This window comes from Falco peregrinus, chromosome 5, assembly GCF_023634155.1.
Source record: "Falco peregrinus isolate bFalPer1 chromosome 5, bFalPer1.pri, whole genome shotgun sequence".
In the NCBI taxonomy this organism is placed as follows: Eukaryota; Metazoa; Chordata; class Aves; order Falconiformes; family Falconidae; genus Falco; species Falco peregrinus.
In genome coordinates, this window is record NC_073725.1 from 91004481 (window position 1) to 91017267 (window position 12787).

The 12787-nt window shown below is 47.5% G+C and overlaps 1 protein-coding gene across 10 annotated transcripts in view; it reads left to right on the forward strand.

Annotated features, from left to right (window-relative positions):
* The window catches only part of TMCC1 (transmembrane and coiled-coil domain family 1), a 134389-nt gene that overhangs the window by 101179 nt on the left and 20423 nt on the right, over nt 1–12787 (forward strand). For 9 of the 10 annotated variants that reach the window (XM_055804097.1, XM_055804101.1, XM_027790582.2 and 6 more), the window contains 2 exons: nt 3339–4273; nt 12041–12176. In XM_055804097.1, coding sequence (XP_055660072.1) covers nt 3339–4273; nt 12041–12176 — 1071 coding nt within the window. Of the gene's footprint in view, nt 1–1831; nt 2447–3338; nt 4274–12040; nt 12177–12787 lie in introns of those variants that run through there. The other variant, XM_055804103.1, reaches the window with a different exon arrangement.

A 12787-nucleotide genomic window follows, 5' to 3' on the forward strand; every position in this document is an offset into this window, starting at 1 on the left:
ATCTTGTTCGGTTCATGGCATAAGGCCAAAGCAGTTTTCAGTGCACCTCCTGGTAGGAGGTCACACAGGTCCACTCTTACCTAGACTGAGCCAATATACTGGAAAATTGTATGGCAAGGGAGATTGACTAATTTAATTGTAATCCCTGTTTTTATATAAAAATTACGGTATTTAATTTACCAACATCTCTTCAGGACAGATTGCCAGTCATCTTAAATCAATAATATGTCAACCAGCATTTCCCAAGGACCCAGTTTGTGCTGAGTCTTCCCTTTCTAAAGCCATGCCAATGCAGAAAAAGTACTTAAATTACCTCAGTTCTGTTCCAGAATAGCACTTTGCACAGCTGTTTGCTTTTTAATTGTAAAAAAAAAAAAGTTCTTGTTATTGCAGAATAATATCCACACAACTGGTGATTATGAAGTAATTACCCAACGTGGGTTATTCTAGTATAGCTGTTCCAGTTTATTTTCTGTCACAGGTATGGGAAGATAACCTGAGGAGAGATGCTGAAGTCAATTGACTTAAAGTGGGGGGACGGAGGCAGTGAAGACAAAGTTTTACAAAATTTTTCTCTCACAAAACTCATCTCTGAGAGAAAGAATGTACTATTAATGTAGTTTATAGTAATTATATACACACACAGATACACTAATTTATACCCAACTAGGAGTAAATTAAGCCAATAGAAATTCTTTATTGCAAAGTAATGTTGAAGTCCCATTAGTTCTCCCAACACTGAAATGTGCAAATTTCAGCCCAGAGCAACTCCGGGCTGTGGAAGGGCTGGCAGCTTAGCATGATCCACAGTTGTTTGGTTGTGGGAGGCGGTGTCAGCCCCACTCTCGCTCCCCTTTACCACTGCCCAGTACAAAAGTATTTATTTAGAGTTATTTCAAATTACTTGCTGAAAAAAATGTGTCAGCTTGGGGATCTTTCTTTTCTTCATCGGCCATTAATACTAAAATTTCCTTCCTCTGGAGTAGATAGAGATTGTTAGAAATGGATTGATAGGGTTCTTTTTGAGAAGCTGGCTTGTTTTGTAAGACAATTAAGAGGACTAATGAGATTTTATCAGTGTGCTGAATAGAAAAGCCTACGCTGTGCTGCTTTATGGATTACGGTGAGTTGGCACAGTAGTAAATCAAGCTGTGCGCTATTGCACATAAAGGATCCGTGGTCGAGGAACTAAGCAGTTACATCTGGGGAGCTGGTTGACACTCTACAGATCAGGCGTGCCCTATGCACGCAGGATCTTTGTTTCCTTATAAACCATACTGACAGTCCTAGGAAAAAGTTAATGAAATTACGAATTCTGCTAAGAGGTATCTTACTGAATGTGTGCCACTTCAAAGTACACGTGTCCCTAGATCTCAGAGACAGCATGTATCTCGGTACAGTACTGATGTTGTGCATACTGCTGGTCCCACTGATGAATATGAATTCTCACCACTAATTTTCCATTAATCTATCCAGACATCCAGGCTTTCCACAACTAAACCCACTTAAGCGAGTATTTGGTATTTGTGCAGTCACTGCAGGCTGAGTTCTGTGTTCACTGGTGTTCTGTGGCTTCCAGCAACAGTGCTCCTCTAGAAAATAAATCAGTTGAGTTTTCCAGATACCTGGGCAGTTTTCTGGTCGGTGTGGTAGCAAACAGAGCAGGTCAGTGTGCAGCTGCTGGGAGCAGCCCTGTGGACCCTGTTTGGAGCTGGCTGGTGCTGTAGCGCACTGCCTGCCTGCTGCAGGCACGGTGGCGCGGCATTAGGGACAGTGCTGGAAGTAGAGAGAGGGATACAGTTTACTGTAAGGGCTTTTTGTTGTTGTTTTGTGTATCTTCACAAGACAAATATGGAGAGTGAGTGGGCCGCTAGCTGTTCACATAAAACCACACAGGGTGCTGCGCTGCGCCCGAGCCGAGGCGTGGGCCCAGGGGGCCGTGAGGGCGGCCGGCGGGGCCTGTGCTGCTGCCTGCGGCCGCAGAACCCGGGGCGCGTGCTGGGCCTCGCGCGGCCTGAAAAACAACGAGAACGGGTTTGTGGCGTGGGGGTGGTGCCAGGTTCGGCCTCCGGGAGCCCGGGGCGCGCGAAGGAGCGGGGCGGCCGCGGCCCCTCGACGTTCAGGGCAGGGCCGGGAAGGCAGGAGCGCCCGCCCCACGCCGGCAGCCGCGCCCCGGCAGCCCGCGGCACGCCCCGGCACGCCGCCGGCCGCGGCGGAGCTCGGGGTCAGCCCAGGGGGCGGCAGCGGGGCAGCGCCCGGGCTGCGAGAGGCCTCCCCCGCCACGGGGCGCTGCGTGGGGCCGGAGCTCGGGGCCGCTCCGCCCCGGGGCGGGCGCTGCCGGCAGGGCGGGGCCGAGCGCAGGTGGGGAGCGGCGGCGGCGCAGCCATGCGGGCGCCCGGCGGGAGCCATGCACTGGGAGCGGGCGCTGTTGCTCCGCCGCACCAAGGTACTGCGGACGGGGGGCGCGGCGCGGCGGCCCCGGCCCCCTCGGCGCCCTTTGGCCGTGAGGGCCAGCGGCGGCACGGCCCGTGCCGAGCCGGGGTGTGAAGGCGCAGCTGGCCCGCCGGAGCAGCGCGGCGCGGGGCGGCAGGACGGCCCGGCCCGGCCCTGCCCTGCCCTGCCGGCCTGGCCCGGCCCTGCCCGCCGAGCCGCCCGGCCCTGCCCGCCGAGCCGCCCGGCCCGGCCCGCTTCCCACCGAGGGGCTCGGTTCAGTCGCTTAGAGCAGTCGTTTGCACCGCGCTGGTTTTAACTTTTGGGGGGTTTGCCTGGGAGCGGGATTTGTCGTTCGGAGGGTGCTGACTGCTGCGGGGTTTATTGCGTGGGCAGGGCCACCCTCGGCCGCTCTCTGCTGCTCTCTGCTCCGAGCACTGACCTTGGCAGCTCCCTTGTTCTCCGGTGGCTTCTGTTATCGCTTGCTTCCATACCAACAGGTGAAGCGGTGGGAACAGCTTGGGTTTGCTGTGCACTCAGTCTGTGTGGCTTTCTTGGTTACCTTCTCTGTCTCTGTCTACGTGCTAGCTGGCAGAGCTACTGGCATCACAGCAAAGCTTCAGAGAACTCACCCTGCCAAACTCGGGTGCCCTGTCTTGCTTTGTGTTTGAGTTTTGGTTGTTTGAAGCCATTAAGTTGACTTAAGTATGAGGGGTTTTGTTTTTTTCTCAGCTTTTACTAGATGTCTGTAACGCACATGAAGTTCAGTGAGAACTTGGCCAGCTGAGAAGAGGCACGTTTTTGCAGAACAACATCCGCTCGTTGAGTTGATTGGCCCAAAGAAGGAAAGGGTTTTATCTTGGCAAAGCTGGTGTTTAGCGTTTATATTTCTCTCTCTCCTTGCCTAGATCGAGCGATTGGAAGTCAGCAGCTTAGCCCAGACCTCCAGTGCAGTGGCCTCGAGCACTGATGGCAGCATCAATGCAGACTCTGTTGATGGGACTCCAGATCCTCAGCGTACAAAAGTGGCTATCACACATCTACAGCAGAAGATACTGAAGTTGACTGAGCAGATCAAAATTGAACAAACAGCCCGTGACGACAATGTGGCAGAGTACCTGAAACTGGCCAACAACGCCGACAAGCAGCAGAGCGCCCGCATTAAGCAAGTGTTTGAGAAGAAAAACCAAAAGTCAGCCCAGACCATCTTGCAGCTGCAGAAGAAACTAGAACATTACCATCGAAAGCTGCGAGAGATTGAACAGAATGGGATCCCTCGGCAGCCAAAGGATGTCTTCAGGGATATGCATCAGGGTTTGAAAGATGTTGGAGCAAAAGTCACTGGCTTCAGTGAGGGAGTAGTAGACAGTGTAAAAGGTGGACTTTCCAGTTTTTCCCAGGCTACGCATTCAGCAGCGGGAGCTGTGGTTTCCAAACCCCGGGAGATTGCCTCCCTCATAAGGAACAAGTTTGGGAGTGCAGACAACATTGCTAATCTGAAAGACTCCTTGGAAGAAGGCCAGGAAGATGGCACAGGAGGCAAGGCTCTAGGTGTTATTCAGAACTTTCAGTCAAGTCCAAAATATGGCAGTGAAGAGGATTGTTCCAGTGCCACTTCAGGCTCAGTGGGAGCCAACAGCACAACAGGGGGCCCTGTGGGAGCTTCTAGCTCCAAAACAAACACTCTGGATATGCAGAGCTCAGGGTTTGATGCTGTACTGCATGAGATTCAAGAAATTCGAGAGACACAGGCAAGACTGGAAGAATCATTTGAGGACCTTAAGGTTCGCTATCAGAGGGATTACTCATTAATAATGCAGACTCTGCAGGAGGAGCGGTACAGGTATGTAATTTTGTACTTTGTTTCAGAATTAATTACTGTGAGTCGCAGGGGCACCAGAGTCCTGGATAGTACTACTGGGCAGGCTGTTCCCAGCAGCCTGATTCAGATGGGAAGTTCTGTGGTCTTCTCAGGTTTTGGCCCTTCCAGCTCGATCTTTTTAAGTATTGTTATCTTGCTGCTTATCTCCTTTTCTGTACAAGAAGGAAATAGGGAGGAAAAGGGGTTATTTCATAGTGTTTTCAAGATAAAAAGTCAAGCCAAAGAGGTTTTAGAAGGGTGTCCTAAAAGACCTGGAGTACACTGATGCAGTTACTATTATCTAGACATGTGCTTTGCCCTGCAAAACTGCAAAGTTTTGGGTCGAGGCAAGAGAGAGGGAGCTACATGTGGACAGTATCCTGATCCTGCCTCCTCCAACACTCGGATCCACATCTACCAGAGAAAGGAATACCCAGCTTTCTTAAGGTTCTCTAAAAAGACATGATCTTGCATGGGAACCAAAACTAGGATATCCCCTTCCTGTCTCCACTCAGCCCCACAGTGGCAAGTTTCAACAAAATGAAGTGTCAGATACTGGCAGTGCTCTTGTCACAGAGATTGCATGGTTCTGGAAGTGGGTAATCCATGTTTCTATTGGCTTTCCCCTTGCTGAAAGGAATGGAAGGCCAGAGGAGTTGCTGCAGCACTGCTAGTCCCTGATCAGGTCATACGGGAGAGGTGATGGTAGCTTCAGCAGCCCGACAGTATGGTATGGTGGCCAGCTCCTCCTGCCACCTGAGGCTACCCCCACCTCCCCACCAAGGAAAGCAACCTTTGGAGAGGTGCTGAGGGAACACTTACCTTCCTCTTGCTGGGTGGGAGAGAGCTGTCAGCAGGGTGCCCCTGCAGAATATCTTGCATCCTCCCTGTCACATGCTGGGAGCAAGGTCTTGTCCCCAGGCTCCAGAGGGAGGAGTTACTAGCTACCCTTCTGCAGCCGTTCAGGACACTGCAGTCTGAATCAATGGGATTCTTCAAACTGCTTTTTAAAATTTAAATAACAAATGCAAGGGGCCTAAGTCCTTATTCTGATGGAGGACGGTAGGCTTTTGTAATGAGGTTGCTTATGGCCTTCATGACTTCGGCCAGTCTGTGAAGCACAACCTGCGAGGCTCAGCATAGCTGCTGGGTTGTGGCGACAGGCTTTCTGAAGTACTGTGGGCCACTGGCTGCGTTGGGCAACTCCATGTTGAACTGAGCAAACCTACAGCTCTTTGGACGTGCTGGTGCCAGATCATTGGAAAAACGTTTGAAAAGGCTTAGCCTGCCTAGGATCTTGTAGAGACAGCAAGCTTTCTGTGTGCTTTGCAAAGCTTGGCTAGACAAAGCCAGACCAACAAGCGCTTTCTAATCCCGCTTTGCAACAATGAGCAATTTGGCTGAAACCGATGCCCAGCACAGCAACTTTGGATCCTAGTGCCTCCTTATCATGAAGTGATACAGTGTTTGATCTTCCACTCCCCCAGCAGAGAAGGGGCCCTGTTGCTGTGTAGGTTGTTGTTTCATCTGTACAGCAGCAGCCATTCATGGGGGAATGCAAGCATAGTGCAGCTGAAGGAGCGGCCTGCAAATACAATAGAAGACCATGGGGGACTGACGTATGTTGTCAGCTAAACTGGCTAGTTATTCCCTGAAACCATTCAGCAAGGCTCGCGTAGGTTCTCCTACTGGTGCAGTATGAAGTTGTCTGTTGTGTGCCGTTAACCTTTACTGAGCACTCCCCCCAGGTGACCCCAGAGCCTAACCACTAACCAAGGCAGCCTGGAGTGAAAAGCTTCTTGGACAATCTGTATTTGGCTTATAAATGCTTAAAGATAGTAATTTAGACCTGCCATTTGGAATCTTGATGCAAAATAATTAAAAGAATGATCTTTAAAGAGGACCAGTTACTGCTCTAGGTGAATCTGCTTTTGCCAGGGGGGTTGGACCAGGTGATCTCCAGAGGTCCCTTCCAACCCCGACTGTTCTATGATTCTGTAAAGCACACTGAGTGCCCTTGTCTCTGCAGGCTTTCAGAGGTGAGCAGGTAACTGCATGATCCACAAGGAGCTCATGTGTCAGTCAGAGTGAGATTAATACCTCACTGGTCAAATCTAGATTCTTGTTTTGTAGCTTCTGTATTTTAAAACATCATGAAGATTAAAGCCAACATCACCCTCAGAACTGGAAGGTTATGTGATGTGTCTGAGGGCAAAGAGGATGCCGCTTCCTTGGCAGGGAGGGCTGGCACCTGCTCCTTGACTAGGAACCCCTCTCATTCCTCAGCTCTCTTCAGAAAAAATGAAAAGATGGGAATGGAGGCTGTGGTTTGAAGCTGGGAGGCTGGGAATTCAAATTAATCATAACTGGCTTTAAAAGCTATATACACCTCCTAACTCTGCTCTGTTTCTGGGAAGCTTTCAAAAACAAGTGCTGACTTCAGTTAGAGCTTAAAAAAAGTGTTTTGGAGAAGCCTTTACTTGTAGGCAGTACGCAGTGTTTGTATTGTACCTGGAAGCTGCAACAAAGCCCATGCCGTGACCTTTTCTTGCCCAATCTCTGTCCATTTCCTCTTTCTTAGATGTTCTACTTTTTTGTGGATTCTGATCTTTTTTCATTGTGTGTTCATGCAGTTTCTGTTTATCAGCCGTGGCTTGCCTTGCAGGTTTTCCATGACCTCCTCAATCTCCTCCCTCCCTCTCCCTGCTTCCAGATCTTGCCTATCAATCCGTGTAGCTGCGGTTTGGTAACTGGCTTGGGGGCAGGGGCAGACTGGTGTAGTCACTCCAGTTCTCCCACCCTGGTGCTGCCGAGCAGCACCTCGGCGAGGCTGGGTGGGCTGTGCTGCCCTGCCCGCCTGCCATCAGCACATGCCAGTACCAGAGCTGCCGGCGCCTGAGCTCCGTGCTGCTCCGCTGGGGCTGAGTCATTGAGGAAGGAAGATTCTGGCGGTGCCTTGGCTGTCATTGTGTTTCTTGTGCAGAAGGAGCGGACGCTGAAATAGCCTGTTGCTTATCTCATCGGTTGGAAGGTGGTGGTTGTTTACTGATACAAGCAGGGACTTTCAGTGCTATTGAGACTGAAATAAAGTTCCTGCTGAGTATTTTCATCTTGCCTGTCCCTTTAGGAACCTGTTTGTGTGCAGTGAAATCATGAGCTCATACATTTGGAGTGTGGCCAGTCCAAGGGTTTGGGTTTCTTCCGAAGTCTGGCATCCTCAGAAAGGGCATTTAGGTCTCCCACGCTTCTGTCAGAAGTCTGTCAGCTAAAATGCTAGACACCAGTGCTTCCATTTATTTGGTTTTTGCTGTAGTTTTAATCGTTTGACTTCAGTATGTTCCTGTGACTTATTTTAACATAGAACAAATGTGCTAAACCTTTGAGGTCTAGGAGGGTTGAAGAGGCCTTCCGGAAGGGTGGCCAGGCAGCAAAGCCAGTGTGTGGTGCCCACCCAGCCATGAAAGCACCAAAACGCCCCTGCAAAGCTGTCGTCTTCCACCGGGAGACCTTTGGGGCTGGAAGCACAGGGTGATGTGCACACTGAGAGCAGCTCATGCTTCCTCAGGAGCAAGCTATCTCCCTCACACATCATCTAGATAGACAACTTGGAGTATATTGCAAATAGATACTGCTTTTAGCTGTTACTCCACTATTGAAAGCAGCATGTTCAGTAGCATAAAAAAATTATTTGGATGACAAATAAAGATCAGATGAAATTTTGCATGACATAGCTATAAAAAAAGTCCATCTTGACCTTGAAGAGAGGTATTAAACTCTCTTCACAGTATAATGTGAAGATCTCTTAGCATCAGTTTGGTCAGCGTTTCTTTACTCACTAGAGCACTTACTGCGTGCAGATAAATGTCTTTTTCATCGTCTGGTTCTTATATGTGCTGTAGTAGCCATGTATTTTGCAGCTATTACTTTAAAATGCCTTAAAGCTCTTAAAAAAATTAGATGGTCACAACTGTGGTTCCCTGATTCCCAAGCAGTGAGCCTGACAAAATGTGTGGAAATCTGACAGGGCTTTTTTAAATGCTCCCAAATCCCATACTTCAGCCAAGCATCTTAACAGTTTACTGAGTGTCTTCCGTATGAACATCTCTGATGATCTCCGAGATACTTGTGACAGTCGACACTAGTCCATTACACAGAAAAGCTTCTGTGCTGGAGCATGTTAGTCAGAGGCTAGTAATTTTAAGGAGAAGTTTCACATTTTAGTTAGTGGGAAAATAATTCTTAGAGTCCAGTGAGGGATCTTCTGTACCTGAAATAAAGTGGGGTTTGATCATTCAGGGCACTGCTATATTCACAGATGAGTTTAGAGTCTGTTGCATAGACACTGGCACTCATATGTTGGGAAGTGTAAGTGTAATCATAACTCTCTTGACAGGTGTTCTGTCCCTTTATTTTTGTAGTACCTCTGAGTTAAATGTGAACCAGCCTTCAACAGGCAAACACCAGCTTCAGGCCGTGTAAGTTTTGTGAACCCCTCCTAACTTTTCAAATTCAAACACCAGTAGAAAACAGCAGGAAAAAAATAGTAATTCTGAATTGTAGATACTGGTACAAGGAGTGAAAAAGAGATGAATGGAGGAAGTGTCATTTCAAAAATAAGGCTGGGTAGGGGTGTGTGTTTTTTTTCTTTTAAAATAACCCAATTCCAGCAGTTTCTGAAATCACTGATGTTTCTTGGGTGCTGTAGTGGGTTTGCATGGCAAGGTTTTGGTAGTGGTGGGGCTACAGGAGCAGCTTCTGTGAGAAGATGCCAGAAGCTTCCCCTGTGTCTGATGGAGCCAGTGCCAGCTGCCTGCAAGACAGACATGCTGCTGGCCAAGGCTGAGCCCATTAGTGAAAATGCCTCTGTGATAGTAGATGGGGGAAAAAAAAAATCCATGCCAGTGGGAGAGAGAAGTGAGACTATGTGAGAGCAACAGCTCTGCAGACAGCCAGGTCAGTGCAGAACTATGGAGCAGATACCCACCTGCAGCCCGTGCAGGACCCCATGCTGGAGCAGGGGGATGCCCAAAGGAGGCTGTGACCTGTGGGAAGCCCACACTGGAGCAGGCTTCTGGCAGGACCTGTGGCCCCATGGAGAGAGGAGCCCACGCTGGAGCAGGTTTGCTGGCAGGACTTGTGACCCCACGGGGAAGCCATGCTGGAGCAGTGTGTGAACTGCAGCCCGTGGGAACAGAAGTTAACAGAGAGCCGTCTCTCATGCAGGGACCCCACGCTGGAGCAGGGGCAGGGTGTGAGCAGGAGGGAGTGGCAAAAACAGCATGTGATGATCTGACCTTAACCCCCTGTTCCCCATCCCCCTGCGCCACTCTGGGATGACATAGCGAGATCAGGAATTAACTTAAGCCCGGGAAGAAGCGAGGGGTGTGGAGAAGGCATTTTTCTGATTTGAATGGTAATAAATTAATTTTCCCCAAGTGGAGTCAATTTTGCCTGTGATGGTAACTGCCGAGTGATATCCTTGTCCTTATTTTGACCCACGAGCCTTTTGTTATATTTTCTCTCCCCTGTCCAGTTGAGGAGCGGAGAGATAGAGTGGTTTTGGTGGGCACCTGGCATCCAGCCAGGGTCAAATCACTACAGGTGCAAACTGCAGAAGTTCTGGGGAAAGCAGGGGAATGAAGTGTGGTTTGGGAGCAAGCCGGTAATCCTGCATATGAAGCAGGGAGGGTTGGAGCCAACCCTTAGTATGCTTGAACTCTTCAAATATACGGATTTTCAGGGTTTCCTTATGTTTGCTCTAGACTGAGATAGTTTTGAAGTTATTAGAATACAGTTGTTTCTTGTTAGAGAACAGGATTTAAGCTGCCTGGCAATAGTCGTTTTGTGAAGGGCATTTATGTGGGAGGAGGTTAAAAGACATAATTGTGATCTATTCAGAAATGCTGAAGTCCCTTTTTTGTGTAATAAACCCACTGGAGAATTTTGTAATATATTAACAAACATAATGTATTTCAAGTAACAGATGCAGCCTTTGAGACTTGGAGCAGGTTTAGTTGTGATGTCTTGGTTGTTGGTAATGTGGGGTTTTTTTAAGTTGCTTGGGAATGAATTGCAATATTAATTACCTGGGCTTGTTCTTCATTAGCCAGTCTTCACACGGCTGTTCCTGTGCTTGCAGCTTGTCGTTCTTGGGAAACCAGTTCTCTTGTGTGTCCTGCCTCAGTTGCACAGCTATTATGGCACCTTTCTGGCTGAGCTGTGTCAGCTGGTGGTTGTCTTAGTCTCACTGCTGGTTGACCACATGTGTTTTGTTGCTGGAAATTGTCATGCTATGTCTGACTCCTTAGTTTAGAGCAATATTGCATTGGGAATGTAAATGAAAGTTCTCTTCAGGTTTTTCAATTAAAACCAAAACACCAAGACTGTTATTAAAGGCTAACTTTTGCCTACAGATTCAGAGTATTTAGCTTGTGAAGCACCCAGAAATCGGGGGCAGGCAGGCAGGGAACCAAAACCCAGAAGCAGGATTTTTGTCTTGTTTTTGGAACTTGTAATTAAATTCTTTGTTCTAGATAAATATTTTTTTACTCATTTTACACATGTGTATGAACTAAATTCACATGGAGTAAGAGGGAAACTGAAATTAAATCAAGGAATTATCACAGTGTTGAATTCTTTAGAAATTTCTCAGTTATTACTATCAAGGGTTGGATGATAAGAGCTGTATGGTAAGCTTTTTCCATGCTGTTATAGTGAGTAGGCAGTGGAAATCAGAGTAAAAAATGGACACAATAGCTCTACCCATGCTTTAGTACCATCAGAGTGATCGCTCATAATGAACCAAGAGTGAGAAACTTGCGGGAAGCGTGGTGGAAGAGGATGGTGTGGATGGTGCCCAACTTGCTGCTCCCAGCCCTTGGGCCTAGCTCTCTGTGTTTGTTTACCTTTTGGAAGTAATAAAAATACTTGCCTGATTTTAAAAAGGTATTGAAGCATGAGTTGCTTGTAAATTTGGACTTGAAATTCCAAAAATTAAATGCTACATACAAATGGAAGGTAGCCCTAATGTATTTTGAAAGTGCTGAAGTAACAATATGGAACTATCATTGAGAAACAAAACTCAGAATTGTCATAACTCAAGTTTTTTGGGCAGCCCCTGTTCCTCAGGACTGCTCCCAGTCCATTCACCAGTAGCAAACTGAAAAATAAGCCTGCAGGTTAACGATTCATGTGCCCTACTTACAAACAATATGATGGTCTTTGCTAATTAAGTTGCCTCATTCTTGGGAGATAAAGAAAAATTAAGTCAAAGATATCTGTGTGACCTCACATGTAGATGGAGATCAGACAGGACTGTCATGTTCTCGGAGGCATCCTTCACACTTCATTTCTGTGCCATTTTTATGTCTGATACTGTTCAGAGTGCAGATGAGAATGCTTGAGCTTATGGTATTAGAAGGGAATGGTTTGGTTTACACAAAAGTTTGGGGAATAACTTAACTCTGTTTTAATCCTTGATTTCTTGCATCACTTGGCAGTTGTGATTTAAGTATCCTGTGTGTTTTTCCCCAGGACAGAAACGGGATTAATGTTACCTTACCTGGTAGAAAGGATTTCCTTAATTCCCAGCAAGAGGGCCTCACATGGCAATACATGCTTTTGTAATGTCTGAGGTAGCCACGCTAGTTTTTAGTGAAAAGTCTATGATGTTCGTTGCTTGATTGTTAGTTGTATAACTTCACCATCCTCTTCTTATTAAAGCTACTGTGCGATGTGTGTAATTTCTAGATGTGAAAGACTCGAAGAGCAGCTAAACGACTTGACTGAGCTCCACCAGAACGAGATTCTCAATTTAAAACAGGAGTTGGCCAGCATGGAGGAGAAAATAGCATACCAGTCTTACGAACGAGCCCGGGACATCCAGGTGGGTGACAGCAACAAGGGGACTCAAGTCCTGTTTTTTCTGCCTGCTCTTACTGTAACTTATCTGCTTTTGAAGTACTTTGGTGATTCAATGTTTGGTTTTAATCCTTGTAGCTTTATTGTTAAACTGCATGCTGACGAGTTCTGGAAGGGCCTTTATTCCATTTCTGACACATGGGTACTGCTCCAGGTCACTTTTTCTGTAAGGAAGGGCTGTGCCCATGCACCAACGGGCAAGTTCATCTGCAGAAGGAGCATGCCACTTGGTCTGGAGCAGAGGTTTTAAATAAGTTGTAGCGAAGTGGAAGCTGTTTCCACTTTTTGTAGGGTACTAGAAACTAACAGGTCATGACCTGAACACTTTTTTTACAGTAGTGTTCCCAGTAAATGGACCCTAGAGTGTGTTTCTGTGTCACTGCTTTTACAGCAATGGTCACGTATGTCTAAGGAAAAATGGCTTTGTGTATTCACTGCACCGAGTCAGGAAACAGTTCTTTGTTGGTTTTGCCCAAATAAGGAGGTATTTTTAAAAGAGACATTTCTTTCAGTATGTAAAAGACCAAAGCTATGGAAACAGATTACGGAGTTGGAGGGCTTTCCACAGAGCAAGAG